General features: G+C 42.6%; 1 protein-coding gene across 3 annotated transcripts in view; it reads right to left on the reverse strand.

Moving 5' to 3' along the window:
* Positions 1 to 15,051, reverse strand: part of LOC137378176 (peroxidasin homolog) — a 272,519-nt gene that overhangs the window by 83,988 nt on the left and 173,480 nt on the right. For 2 of the 3 annotated variants that reach the window (XM_068048332.1, XM_068048333.1), the window contains exon 8: positions 11,429 to 11,546. In XM_068048332.1, coding sequence (XP_067904433.1) covers positions 11,429 to 11,546 — 118 coding nt within the window. Of the gene's footprint in view, positions 1 to 9,886; positions 10,051 to 11,428; positions 11,547 to 15,051 lie in introns of those variants that run through there. The other variant, XM_068048334.1, reaches the window with a different exon arrangement.

Here is a 15,051-nt window from a genome sequence, read left to right on the forward strand (position 1 = left end):
AATTTTTTTTTTTAAAAAGAGGTGACAAAGTTGGTGGATGGTGGAAGTTTGGTCTACATTGCGCATCTAGATTTCCAAAAAGCCTTTGAGAAAACTCAGTACAAAAGGCTAAGGAACGTTGAGCCTTGTGCAATTGGTGGCGACATTTTGGATTGGATAAGGAACTGGTTGCATTTACACAGACGGAAAACAGTTATTAATGGCGGAGGTTCTTTATGGGGGCCGATCAGAGGAATCTGTGTTGGAGCTTTGCTCTTTATTGTCTTTATTACTAATCAGCATGAAGATTGGGGAAACTATGTAATGGGGGAATGGGCCCATGTCTGGCAGATGTATTTTAATATAGACAATTATAGCATGATTGTCTTGGCTAGCAGTGCCTCCAAGCATGTATATACCATGCAGATTTGTGCGCTGAAGGCTGTTGAGCAGGAGGAAGATCTGGGGATATAGTGCATAACTAACTGAAGGTACATGATCAGAACCATTAGTCTATCATGAAAAAAGGCTGCATCTGGAATACAGTGTCCAGCTTTGGTCCCCTCACATGGTGGGGATATGGATGCCCTGGAAAAGGTACAGAGGAGGGCCACTAATTTACTGAATTAAGTGCTCTTAGTTACCAAAACACACTTAGAGCTGGGGATTTTTACTTTGAAAAGTGTAGACTTTGAAGTGGTATGTTTGAGGTCTTTAAAATAATAAAAGGATTGGACTTGACTGAAATGGATAGATTATTCATGCTACAAAGGTTATAGTAGACAAGTATAAATAGGTTAGATGCGATGATGTACTTCTTTTTGCAGATCGTCAGCCTCTGCAATAAGTTGGCGCAGATTTGTTGCAAATATTCAAAAGGCAGCTGGGCAGGTTCCTGTGAATGATAAAGATATAGGAGATAGTTGGCTAAATGGGATCTGTGCCAGTTGGTCACTGTGGTCTCCTTGATCACTTTCAGGGCAATTCCCTAGTTTGTTCCTAAATTGCCTCTGTTTTTTTCCCTGTTTTTTGTTCCTCCTAAGGAGATTATGTGATGGGATAGGAGAGAAGTGGTGAGGGGGGTAGTGGGGGAAGGAGGAATAGACTGATGGTGTGTGAAAGTTACATCATGCTGCGATGGGACAGGCTGGATGAACCATTTGCTCGTTTCCTGTCCTCCCTTTTCATGTTTGTGTAAGATTTTTTAACACAGTACAGATGGAGAATATTAATAAAAGTGACTGGAACATCAGTCCAGAGAATATCATGAGTTTAACCTACAGAGGCAGAAGGAGGGAAATGACATAATTACTGCTTTACAAAAATTGCAGAAATGTTACATTTGTTTTGAAAGGCTGAAAAATGTTTCAAAGTCTCCCACTTGCTTGTTCTGAGGCATTTTCTTCTGCCTTGTTGCCCAACAGCTGAAGTGTATGAAGTCTCACACAGCTGCATGAACTGCTCAATGACCCTATGAGAAAACAAGTTCCATAAATATTCTTGCAGTGCAATAAATTCTTTGAACATGTTCGATATCTAGGCCCGTAGTGTTGTATGATTGTCTTTAAGAGTGATATCCCTTTAAGATCTTAGCATGCTAATGAGCCAAGTACCATGATGTTGTCATGTGACTACATGCCACTCTCACTCTAACTAATACCAAGAGGAAAGTCCTGTAAACGGTTAACTCTGCACTGTAGATAATAGTCCAGCTGTTAATAAACCTGTCCGTGATCTTCAATCAACTGAACTCCAAGCATCTTATTTATGTTGCATCAGACAACATAAAAAGCTTTTCATTACATGGTGGCAGCTGTGGTGAGAAGACAGAATCCAAGATTGAAAACCACAGGAAAACAGCTTTAAAAACTACCTACAACTAAAAGAGAGAAATTTAAAAGAAACACTGGCCCAAACAGTGTAAAAAATAATAAAAACTCACCTCAAGCTGCAGAAGACACAGCTGAATGGCAGGCTGGAAACCAATCACTGCGATCAGGTGAGTCAGTGTGCCGTTGGTACAGGAACGCCAGTTTAAAAAAAAGCTTTGAGGTGCTTGAAAAGTTGATTCTCTTTGAAGGCTCAGTAAAAAAAGAAAACAGGGAAAACCCAATCCCTATCTCAGGCTGATCGATTGTTTTCAAAGGCTCCCCCATGCTGATCAGGTCTGCGCATTACAGAAGGCGCCGACAGCAAAAAGCGCGGGAATCCTCCATTCAAGCAGCTTGCAGCTGAAGCTATAAAAAGAAACCCATTAAATCACTCCAATGCTAAAGAGTTTTCACTCACTCAGCCAGAGTTTAAAAAAAACTCAAACCACTCAATCGTGAAGAATTGCCTATTGAACGACTGGATAAACAACCTCTAGCAGAGCAAAAATAAAACACTTGTAATGCCTATTGCACAGCTGTATAAACAAACAGACTAGAGTGCTGGAAGCTAGATAAACAGACATGCTGCTCCTGTCAAACAAAGCAGCCAGTCTAAAGAGATTTTTTTTAAAAAGGGAAAGCAGTAGAGCCACAGAACCAGGTCTTACAGCAAGTTCTTAAAGCAACAGTTAAAGCAAAAGAACAGCAGAAAAATGTATACCAATTTTCCCAGCATGAACGGGAAAGCCTTGGATATCCTAACCGAGTTCAAACTGTTCCAACAAAGAGTGCAGTTAAGCTTTACAGACCAAGTAAATACAGAACCAGGAAAGCAAGCTGTAAAAATGTTAGCAATTGGAAATGAGGGATTACACAGAATCAATACCTCAGGCATATCTGAAGAGGACCAGAAAGATCCCGCAAAGATATGGAAAGTGCTGGAAGATCAACTCAGATTATGAGTGTATTTTAGAATTCACTGCCTAGAATTGACATCCTACAGGCAACAGCCACAGAAATCAATAGACCAGTTCATCAGTCGATGCCGTAGTAAGGGCAACGAATGTGACTTTTAAGAAGCTGAGCTGTCAGACTGAATAATGGAGTTGGTGATTGTATTAACACCCATTGAAGTGTTTCAGAAGGACCTCTTGGGGGAAAAAGAAAGGTCACAGCGTTGATGCACTGCTAGAAGATGGCTTGACAACAGCATCTGCAAGCACTAGGTGAAGCCAACAGTACCAGCACCATAAATAGGTCGAAAAGGGCAAGCAAACTGTGTGGTAAGCATGGTTGGTCCCACTCACGGTGAAGCTGTCCTGCATTTCATGACCTGTGCAAGGCGCAAAAGCACACTGGGCCTGCCTATCCAGGAATTCTGGCTCCAAAGATGCAGCCAGAAATCACGGTCGGACACAAACGAACAGCAGCAAGCAGAGTGCCAGCTGATACATGGTCCATAGCAAAACGACCTGAGGCGAGACTCAGAGAGAAGTAACTCTCAGCGAGAAGACGAACAAGTATTCCACATTGTGAACCTGACACATCACGTTGAAGAAGTCAAACAATTGGAAGCTTTTACCCCTATTAACATCATATGCCCAAAGAAAGCTGGTAAGCATACACTCAAGGTCAAGATTGACACCGGAGCTAGTGCAATTTTCCTACCAGTCTAAATCCTCAAAGATGTGTAACGGAGTCATTGGAAATCAATGATACAACCAACAACTGCCAAGTTATCTGCTTAAAACAGGTCACCCATCCCTTGCAGTGGCACACTAACCACATAATGTAGCTATCGCAAGTCGACATGGAAACCACAAACGTTCTAACTAGTAGACACAAGTGGACCAGCAGTGACAGGACTACCAGTGTGTCAGGACCTCAGCATCATAACTATTCACGAGAACATTGCCAAGGAGAAATCTGCAAGGACCGGAACTTGCTCACAGACTTCTACCAGCATCAAATGGTGCAATCTGGAAACCCAGCAACAGCACAACTATGCCATGCCTTCACTTCTGCTCTCTAGCGAACTGCCAGCACCACAAGAAGCCAGAATGGACAGTTATCGCCATAAGATCAAGTACTCTTCCCCCAATAAGTCCTTAACCTGGAGCCCCAAGCCTTCAGCCTCAGAGGATGAGGAGAGGCGAAGGAAATGCATTGTCCTGAAGAGGCAGAGGAAGAATGAGTTGTAGCAATGTCTATGGCCCTTCAAGATGAGGTGCTGGAACTTTCTAAGAAAGACAAGGCCTCAAAAGCGGTCATCTTGAGAAAAGAAACATAGTATAATAGCAGGCTGAAGGCAGAGCAACAGAAACCAAATGCAGAGGGGGAGAAGCTTCAGAAAAAACTCTAATAGCAGATGAGACACAAATTCCCCGATGAAGCGTGATCAACCCATCGAGACAATTAATGGACTTTTGCGCCTATATATTTTGTTACGACCAGGTGAGGAAGGGGTCTAGGGCTCCCACCTCAGCCTTTTCTTGGCTTGACCATAACAGGGTTTAACTTTTAAAACAGTGTTTGTAGCTTCCCCTCAGTGAGCCCTTGCTCACTGCTCTCCAATCGTAATTGCAAAGTAATAAACCAGACAGGTTTTCTCAGATTTGAACAAGAAAGATGCAAGTTTATTAACCTTAAAACTCCACTTCAGTTAAAACTACTAAAAAAATATGCAAAGCAACCACGCTATGAGTGATAAACACACACGCAAACAGAGACAGAGGAGGAGAAAGGTTTGAACTAATAGATGGAGTTCAGTTACTGGTTTTGGGTTGCATGTAAAGTCTTTGATTGAAGTTAAGTCTTGCTGTTCTCGTTGGGACCCAGTGCACACTTTCAAACTTGTTTCGTTGGTCTTCTATCTTGAGGCTTAAGTTACTTCTGTGGGGCCCTGGAACTTTGCAAGAGAGACAGACAGAGAGAGGGAGTGGTCTCTTCTTGAAGTTCAATTGCAGTCTCTTCCAAAAACTGTTCTGTGAGCACAATTCAATTAATTCCAGGTTGACCAGCAGGTTAGTCATGTGACTAGCATTTTCCTTGAGACAGCTTCATCTGCAAAAGTTTGTGGATACCTCAAAGTTTGTGGTGGTGGGGGGGGGGGGGTTAGAATGCTGGCTCTTACATATTCAATGACCCTCAATGTCTCTTGATCATCACTATTGACAAAACCCATCTGGCTAATTGGATCAGGGAGTGCTCCCATTGTCTCTCCTTGCAAATGTCCTTTAGAATGCAAATGTGCAGCCATGTTTTCAGTCACTGTTCTGTGACTTTTTAAACAAGTTATTTCTATGTCCAGTAAACGTTCAAATAAAAATGTTCCATATGACGAAATTAATGTCTCTCATTTTGGCAGGTGTGATTTCCATCACAATTTGTAAAATTTCACAATCTCTATCCATGTTGTAAATAATTTTGATATTATCTAATTTTATTTTTTACTTTTAGCATACAAGACTTATCTTTGGAAAGAAGGGGGATTTGTGTGATTGCCTTTAAGAGTGATATCCCTTTAAGATCTTTGTATGCTAATGAGCTAAGTACCAGGATGTAGTCCTGTGACTACATGCCACTCTCACTCAGTAACTCTAACACTAAGATGCAAGTCCTGTAAATGGTTAGCTTTGCACTGTATATACTTGTTAGCTGTTAATGAACCTGTTTGAGATCTTCAATCAATTGAACTCCATGCATCTCATGAATGTTGCATCAGGCTACATAAAAAGGTTCTCATTATACATAGTTCCCTCTATGAGCCACCTTAACCAATATAAATATGGCACATGTTTAATCAAGCTGCAATCGATGAAACATTGTGTAGAAATGTTCAACTTCAAGTTCAAATAGGCTCCTTTACCAAGCTGTCACTGGATGGTCTGGAAAACTCGATTATGGAGAAATATTATCAGACTGTTAACAAAGGAAGACCACACACAAATTCAAAAAAGCAACACATAGGCTACTATGTAATGAAAAGCATCTATACCTTGTTAACACCTTGAAGAACTTGTTGCAATCCTCAAAAGCAGAACGAAGTAACATAAAGTGGCAACAGAGGACAAATACTGGTTCTTTTTCAAATGTGTACTGAGGCCCTGTCTCCCCTCTCAGATTGATATAAAAGATTAGAATTAGAACATTACAGCGCAGTACAGGCCCTTCGGCCCTCGATGTTGCGCCGACCTGTGAAACCATCTGACCTAAACTATTCCATTTTCATCTATATGTCTATCCAATGACCACTTAAATGCCCTTAAAGTTGGCGAGTCTACTACTGTTGCAGGCAGGGCGTTCCACACCCCTACTACTCTCGGAGTAAAGAAACTACCTCTGACATCTGTCCTATATCTATCACCCCTCAACTTAAAGCTATGTCCCCTCGTGTTTGCCATCACCATCCGAGGAAAAAGACTCTCACTATCCACCCTATCTAACCCTCTGATTATCTTATATGTCTCTATTAAGTCACCTCTCCTCCTCCTTCTCTCCAACGAAAACAACCTCAAGTCCCTCAGCCTTTCCTCGTAAGACCTTCCCTCCATACCAGGCAACATCCTAGTAAATCTCCTCTGCACCCTTTCCATAGCTTCCACATCCTTCCGATAATGCGGTGACCAGAACTGCATGCAATACTCCAGGTGCGGTCTCACCAGAGTTTTGTACAGCTGCAGCATGACCTCGTGGCTCCGAAACTCGATCCCCCTACTAATAAAAGCTAACACACCATATGCCTTCTTAACAGCCCTATTAACCTGGGTAGCAACCTTCAGGGATTTATGCACCTGGACACCAAGATCTCTCTGTTCATCTACACTACCAAGAATCTTCCCATTAGCCCAGTACTCTGCATTCCTGTTACTCCTTCCAAAGTGAATCACCTCGCACTTATCCGCATTAAACTCCATTTGCCATCTCTCCGCCCTGCTCTGCAGCCTATCTATGTCCCTCTGTACCCTACAACATCCTTCGGCACTATCCACAACTCCACCGACCTTAGTGTCATCCGCAAATTTACTAACCCACCCTTCTACACCCTCTTCCAGGTCATTTATAAAAATGACAAACAGCAGTGGCCCCAAAACAGATCCTTGCGGTACACCACTAGTAACTAAACTCCAGGATGAACATTTGCCATCAACCACCACCCTCTGTCTTCTTTCAGCTAGCCAATTTCTGATCCAAAGCTCTAAATCACCTTCAACCCCATACTTCCGTATTTTCTGCAATAGCCTACCGTGGGGAACCTTATCAAACGCCTTACTGAAATCCATATACACCACATCCACTGCTTTACCCTCATCCACCTGTTTGGTCACCTTCTCGAAAAACTCAATAAGGTTTGTGAGGCACGACCTACCCGTCACAAAACCGTGCTGACTATCGCTAATGAACTTATTCTTTTCAAGATGATTATAAATCCTGTCTCTTATAACCTTTTCCAACATTTTACCCACAACCGAAGTAAGGCTCACAGGTCTATAATTACCAGGGCTGTCTCTACTCCCCTTCTTGAACAAGGGGACAACATTTGCTATCCTCCAGTCTTCCGGCACTATTCCTGTTGACAATGACGACATAAAGATCAAGGACAAAGGTTCTGCAATCTCCTCCCTAGCTTCCCAGAGAATCCTAGGATAAATCCCATCTGGCCCAGGGGACTTATCTATTTTCACACTTTCCAAAATTGCTAACACCTCCTCCTTGTGAACCTCAATCCCATCTAGCCTAGTAGCCTGAATCTCAGTATTCTCCTCGACAACATTTTCTTTCTCTACTGTAAATACTGACGCAAAATATTCATTTAACACTTCCCCTACCTCCTCTGATTCCACACACAACTTCCCACTACTATCCTTGATTGGCCCTAATCTAACTCAAGTCATTCTTTTATTCCTGATATACCTATAGAAAGCCTTAGGGTTTTCCCTGATCCTATCCGCCAATGACTTCTCGTGTCCTCTCCCTTTAGATCCTTCCTGGCTAGCTTGTAACTCTCAAGCGCCCTAACTGAGCCTTCACGTCTCATCCTAACATAAGCCTTCTTCTTCCTCTTGACAAGCGCTTCAACTTCTTTAGTAAACCACGGCTCCCTCGCTCGACAACTTCCTCCCTGCCTCACAGGTACATACTTATCAAGGACACGCAGTAGCTGCTCCTTGAATAAGCTCCACATTTCAATTGTTCCCATCCCCTGCAGTTTCCTTCCCCATCCTACGCATCCTAAATCTTGCCTAATCGCATCATAATTTCCTTTCCCCCAGCTATAATTCTTGCCCTGCGGTATATACCTATCTCTGCCCATCGCTAAGGTAAACCTAACCGAATTGTGGTCACTATCACCAAAGTGCTCACCTACATCTAAATCTAACACCTGGCTGGGTTCATTACCCAGTACCAAATCCAATGTGGCATCGCCCCTGGTTGGCCTGTCTACATACTGTGTCAGAAAACCCTCCTGCACACACTGGACAAAAACTGACCCATCTAAAGTACTCGAACTATAGTATTTCCAGTCGATATTTGGAAAGTTAAAGTCTCCCATTAACAACTACTCTGTTACTCTCGCCCCTGTCGAGAATCATCTTCGCTATCCTTTCCTCTACATCTCTGGAACGATTTGGAGGTCTATAAAAGACTCCCAACAGGGTGACCTCACCTCTCCTGTTTCTAACCTCGGCCCATACTACCTGAGTAGACGAGTCCTCAAATGTCCTTTCTGTCGCTGTAATACTCTCCTTGATTAACAATGCCACACCCCCCCCCCTCTTTTACCATTTAGAATTTAGAACATTACAGCGCAGTACAGGCCCTTCGGCCCTCGATGTTGCGCCGACCATCTGACCTACACTATTCCATTTTCATCCATATGTCTATCCAATGACCACTTAAATGCCCTTAAAGTTGGCGAGTCTACTACTGTTGCAGGCAGGGCGTTCCACGCCCCTACTACTCTCTGCGCAAAGAAACTATCTCTGACATCTGTCCTATATCTTTCACCCCTCAACTTAAAGCTATGTCCCCTCGTGTTTCCCATCATCATCCGAGGAAAAAGACTCTCACTATCCACCCTATCTAACCCTCTGATCATCTTGTATGTCTCTATTAAGTCACCTCTCCTCTGTTCTTACTGAAACATCTAAATCCCGGAACCTGCAACATCCATTCCTGCCCCTGCTCTACCCATGTCTCCGAAATGGCCACTACATCGAGATCCCAGGTACCAACCCATGCTGCAAGCTCACCCACCTTATTCCGGATGCTCCTGGCGTTGAAGTAGACAAACTTTAAACCAGGTTCTTGCTTGCCAGTGCCCTCTTGCGTCCTTGTAACCTTATCCCTGACCTCACTACTCTCAACATCCTGTACACTGGAACTACAATTTAGGTTCCCATTCCCCTGCTGAATTAGTTTAAACCCCCCGAAGAGCACTAGCAAATCTCCCCCCCAGGATATTGGTACCCCTCTGGTTCAGGTGAAGACCATCCTGTTTGTAGAGGTCCCTACCCCAGAAAGAGCCCCAATTATCCAGGAAACCAAAACCCTCCCTCCTGCACCATCCCTGCAGCCACGTGTTCAACTCCTCTCTCTCCCTATTCCTCGCTTCGCTATCACGTGGCACGGGCAACAACCCAGAGATAACAATTCTGTTTGTTCTCGCTCTAAGGTTCCACCCTAGCTCCCTGAATTTCTGTCTTAAATCCCCATCTCTCTTCCTACCTATGTCGTTGGTGCCTATGTGGACCACGACTTGGGGCTGCTCCCCCTCCCCCTTAAGGATCCCAAAAACACGATCCGAAACATCAAGAACCCTGGCACCTGGGAGGCAACATACCAACCGTGAGTCTCTCTCGTTCCCACAGAACCTCCTATCTGTTCCCCTAACTATGGAGTCCCCAATGACTAATACTCTGCTCCTCTTCCCCCTTCCCTTCTGAGCAACAGGGACAGACTCTGTGCCAGATACCTGTACCCCATTGCTTACCCCTGGTAAGTCGTCCCCCGCAATAGTATCCAAAACGGTATACCTGTTGATCTTGATATTTTTTCCAAAGATGAGCAGATGAGTTCTCTTGGTATCTTGGTTAACATTTTTATGTCATATCTTACGTCTCTCTGGGTGCCCCAAAGCAATTGACATCCAATTAAAGCACAGTCACGGTTGTTGCTTGGGAAACCAAAGCACTCACAGTAAGATTCAACAAACAGCAAATGTGACGATCCTTCTAACACAAAACAGTAACAGACAAAATTGTTGTTACTTGTCTATTAGCAGTTTGTATCATTTGTAATAAACGAATTGTCGAGCCAAAGACTACACAGGATACAACAGTTAATAGGAACATGTCAACATGGTATCAATAACTTGAAGAAACTTTTCAATTAAATGGAAATTTTCTGGGAATAGACAGCCATAACAAATTAACTATTACACCAGTCCCTGCAGGAAATCTGTAGGAATAGTGTTTAAAACAACATTTAGCAGCTTTTCAGCATCTTTGCTTTATAACAGCTACTGACTGTCACAAATTGTGAATGAGCTGGAACATCCTCCAAGTTAAGATTTGCAAGATTGAAGTGAATCAGTTTGGCTCCAGTGAGAAACTCTGCAATCAACTAGCTGATTCCAGCTGCCTCCCTGTCTGCTTGCTCAAGGCAAACCCTATAGTGCATGCCCACATTGTCTTATTTGATTATGAGCTGTGCTTCAAAGCTCATATCCTGTCCATCGCCAAAACCATCTTTCTTCATTTCTGTAACATTGCCCACTTCCATGCCTAGGTCATTCTACCATTCCTCCTCATCCCTTCAACCTTCTCAAATCTATGTCCCAGTCTGCACTCTCTGGTATTCTGATAGCAGCTTGCTGCATGTTTCATTCCATCAATGATGGTACAGCCTTAAGCTCGAGAACAACCATTACACCTCATCTTATTCCTCCCCAGCTTCAAGGGCATCTTCAGAACCTACCTCTTCAACAATGCCCTGGCCGCCTATGCTAAGTTTTCTAATTCAGTATCCTCGGCCCACATCGGGCTTTTTTGTTACAAAGAGCAGATTGTTGCTGCCCAATTATTGTGATTGATAGCTAGTCTCCTTACAGCCATTCTATTATTGTAACTTTATTTGACCTATGAGTGACATTTTAGTTATTGCCTACTGGTATTCCCTACTTTCTCACGTCACAGATATTTTCCTCTGCTGATTGAGTGTGGTTTCCATGCCTCACGCAATGATTAGAAACTGTGCAATATGCAAGAGTTACCCTAAGAGGACTTAGCCTTTGCTATTCTGGCAGGCTGCATGCACTTCATGAACACTTTAAATTACAAGTTCAAGGACATCATGACTGCAGTTCAAAAAGTAATTACACAAATTGAAATCAATACGAAAGACCCACTAGTGGACACTATGATTACACTAAATAATTTTGCGCTCAATACATGTGCTTAAGTGTATAGATACTTTTTTTTTTTTGCAGTCTTTACTGAAGCTGATTTATGATCATCACCCACTACCTATGAATGGCTTCACTTTTGGTTTCACATTGCATCTCCCCTGGTACTCACTTATTGTGCAACCAGATGATGTTGGGTTTAGGATTGCCCTCTGCCCGGCAGGTGAAGTAAACGGTGTTTCCCAGAGTAACATCCACATCCTGTGGCTCAGAAGTGATACGAGGCCTTTCTGCAAGGAAAGGGGATTTATGGTGAACTAAAATTGTTTACTTTGAATCAGAAAAAGGCACAGAAGTAATTGCAAAAGCTGATCATTGTTATCACTGCACTGAGGATGAGCACTTGTGCTTCATTGTAGACTATGGCTGAGGCTCAAGAATGCCTCCTATCCAAAATAATTCTTCCCTAATAAATTTAAACCAAAAGTCCTCAATTTCTTCTTCCCTCAATATACTATTAGTACAAGAGCATAAAACCACTTTGGACATCTTTGGAGCATGTACCAGCTCGGTCCACTTGATAGCAACCTCACATCAGAGTCAGAAGATTGTATCCCCAAGCTTGAGTCAGGATTTCAACACATAATCTAGAATGACATCCTTGTTCAGCATTGAGCATACCGCATTGCTGCAAGTGCCAGTCTTCAGATGAGATGTTAAGCCAAAGTTTCATCTGTCTGTTCTGCCAGAAATTTACAATCTGCAGACTTCTAATAACGACATAAGAAATAGGAGCAGGAGTAGGCCATTTGGGTCCTTGAGCCTGCTCCATCACTGAATAAGATCATGGCTGATCTGACTGTGGCCTTAACTCCACTTTCCTGCTTGCCCCCCATAATCCTCGACTCCCTTGTCAATCAGAAATCTGTCTAACTCAGCCTTGGATATATTCAATGACTCAGCTGCCAATGCTCACTGGGGAAGAGAATTCCAAACACTAACGACCCTCTGAGAGAAGAAATTCCCCTTCATCTTCGTCTTAAATAGGAGACCCCTTAAATTGAAATTGTGCCCCCTAGTTCTAGATTCCCCCACAAAGGAACACATCTTCTCAGCATCTATCCTGTCAAGCCCCCTCAGAATCTTGTACTTTTTAATAAGATCACCTCTCAATCTTGTAAACTCCAATGAGTACAGGCCCAACCTGCGCAACCTTTCCTCAGAAGACAAACTCCTCATCCCAGGGATCAGCCTCGTGAACTTTCACTTAACTGCTTCCAATGCAAGTATATCCCTCCTTAAATAAGGTGACCAAAACTGAATATGCTAGGTGAGGTCTCACCATTGCCCCGTACAGTTGTAGCAAGACTTCCCTACTTTTATACGCCAACCCCCTGCAATAAATACCGACATTCCATTTGTCTTCCTAATCATTTGCTGTATCCACATGCTGATTTTTTGTGATTCATGTACAAGGATACCCTGGACCCTCTGTATCACAGCATTCTGCAGTCTCTCTCCATTTAAATAATATTATGCTTTTCTATTCTTCCTGTCAAAGTGTACAATCTCACATTTTCCCATATTGTACTCCATCTGCCAACTTTTTGCCCACTCACTTTACCTACCTATATCCCTTTGCAGACTCTTTGAATCCTCCTCACAACTTGCTAATCTACCTATCTTTGTATCATCAGCAAATTGGTCTACAATACAGTCGGACACTTCATCCAAGTCATTAATATAGATTGTACATAGTTGAGGCCTGAGCACTGATCCTTGTGGCATTCCACTAGTTACAGCCTGCCATCCTGAAAATGACCCATTTATCTCAACTCTCTGCTTCCTGTTAGTTAGCTAATCTACTATCCATGCTAATATATTACCCCAACACCATAAGCTCTCATCTTGTGTAGCAACCTTTGATGTGGCACCCAATTGAATGCCTTTTGGAAATCCAAATACACTACATCTACTGGTTTCCCCTTTATCCACCACATCCTCAAAGAATTCTAATATTGTCAAACACTATTTCCCTTTCACAAAACCATGTTGACTCTGCCTGATCGAATCACGATTTTCTAGATGTCATGCTACTACTTCATTAATAATGGATTCTAGCATTTTCTCAATGTCATGCTAACTGGCCTATAGTTTCCAGCTTTCTGCTTCCCTCCTTTCTTGAACAGAGGTGTTACATTTGCAGTTTTCCAATCTACTGGGACTTTTCCAGAATCTAGGGAATTTTGGAAGATTACAACCACTGCATCCACTATCACTGCAGCCACTTCCTTTAAGATCCTAGAATGTAGGTCATCAGATCCAGGGGACTTTTAGCCTTTAGTCCCATTAGTACTCCCATTACTTTTTCTCTAGTGATAGCGATTGTGTTAAATTCCTCCTTCCCTTTGCTTCCTGATTTTCTACTATTCTTGAGATGCTTTTTATGTCTTTTACTGCGAAGACGGATACAAAATACTTGTTCAAAGCCTCTGCCATTTCCTCATGTCCCATTATTAATTCTCCAGTCTCACCCTCTAAGGGACCAATGCTCACTTTAGCTAACCTTTTCCTTTTTATCTATTTGTAGAAGCTTTTATGGTCTGTTTTTATATTTCTTGTTAGTTTGCACTCATACTCTAATTTCTCCCTCTATTTTTTAGTCATCCGTTGCTGGATTCTAAAATGTTTCCCAATCTTCGGGCCTACCAGGACTCTTCACAGCATTGTATGCCTTTTCATTCAATTTGATACCACCCTTAACTTCCTTAGTTAGCCACAGATGGTGCATCCTTCTGGTACAGTCTTTCTTCCTCAATGGAATATATCTTTGACGAGAGTTATGAAATATCTCCTTAAATGTCTGCCACTTTTAACTTTTAACCTATTTTCCCAGTCCACTGTAGCCAACTCTCTCTTCATAGCCTTGTAATTGCCTTTATTTAAGTTTAAGACACTAGCTATGGACTCACATTTCTCACACTCAAACTGAATGTGAAAGTCTATCACGTTATGATCATTCTTGCTGAGAAGATCCCTTATTATGAGGTTTTCAATTAATCCTGTCTCATTACACAACACCAGGCTCAAGATAGCCTGGTCCCTGGTAGGTTCTAGAACGTATTGTTCTAAGAAACAGTCCCAAATACACTCTGTGATCTCATCCTCCAATTTGGTTTGTCCAATTGATGTGAAGATTCTCTCACCAAAAACATTTAAATGTGGATTAATCTAGACTACCAGTGTAGTGCCTCTGGTCAGGCAAGGGCAACTACTAAGCACTACAACTGTGCTCTAAACCACAGACTACATGTGAGCAATGCCACGGGTGTTCAGCTAATATACATAAAATCTTGTGTATTGCACCCTTATCTATAGGGTATCATATTTACACATTGCTCCTTGGGCAAAAAAAATCACAATTAATTCAAATAGTATTTATATAAAAAAAGCTAAACAGGCGGCAAACTACCAACGAGACACCAATCGAGGACACAAGGGCGGGAGATAATTTTAATGTAAAATAGATATGTTTGAGGTGGGTGGGAGAGTTAAAGTGTGAAAAATCTGTTTCCTGGCCCAAGCCCACCTCCAATCCACCCACTTCCAGCTTGAGCTGAGGCTGAGCTCAGGCTGGGTGATCAACCTGGTGCAAGGAGGCGGATTGGAACTTTAAATATGATAATGCGAGCATCATTCAGTTTTTCAACTTTAGCTCTGGTCGGCCAGGTTTCCTAAGGGTCATTAGACCTGGCAGCTTCATCAAGTTGAGGGCTTGGCGGATTCAGGAAGTCA

The sequence above is a fragment of the Heterodontus francisci genome, chromosome 16, assembly GCF_036365525.1.
Source record: "Heterodontus francisci isolate sHetFra1 chromosome 16, sHetFra1.hap1, whole genome shotgun sequence".
Taxonomy (NCBI): Eukaryota; Metazoa; Chordata; class Chondrichthyes; order Heterodontiformes; family Heterodontidae; genus Heterodontus; species Heterodontus francisci.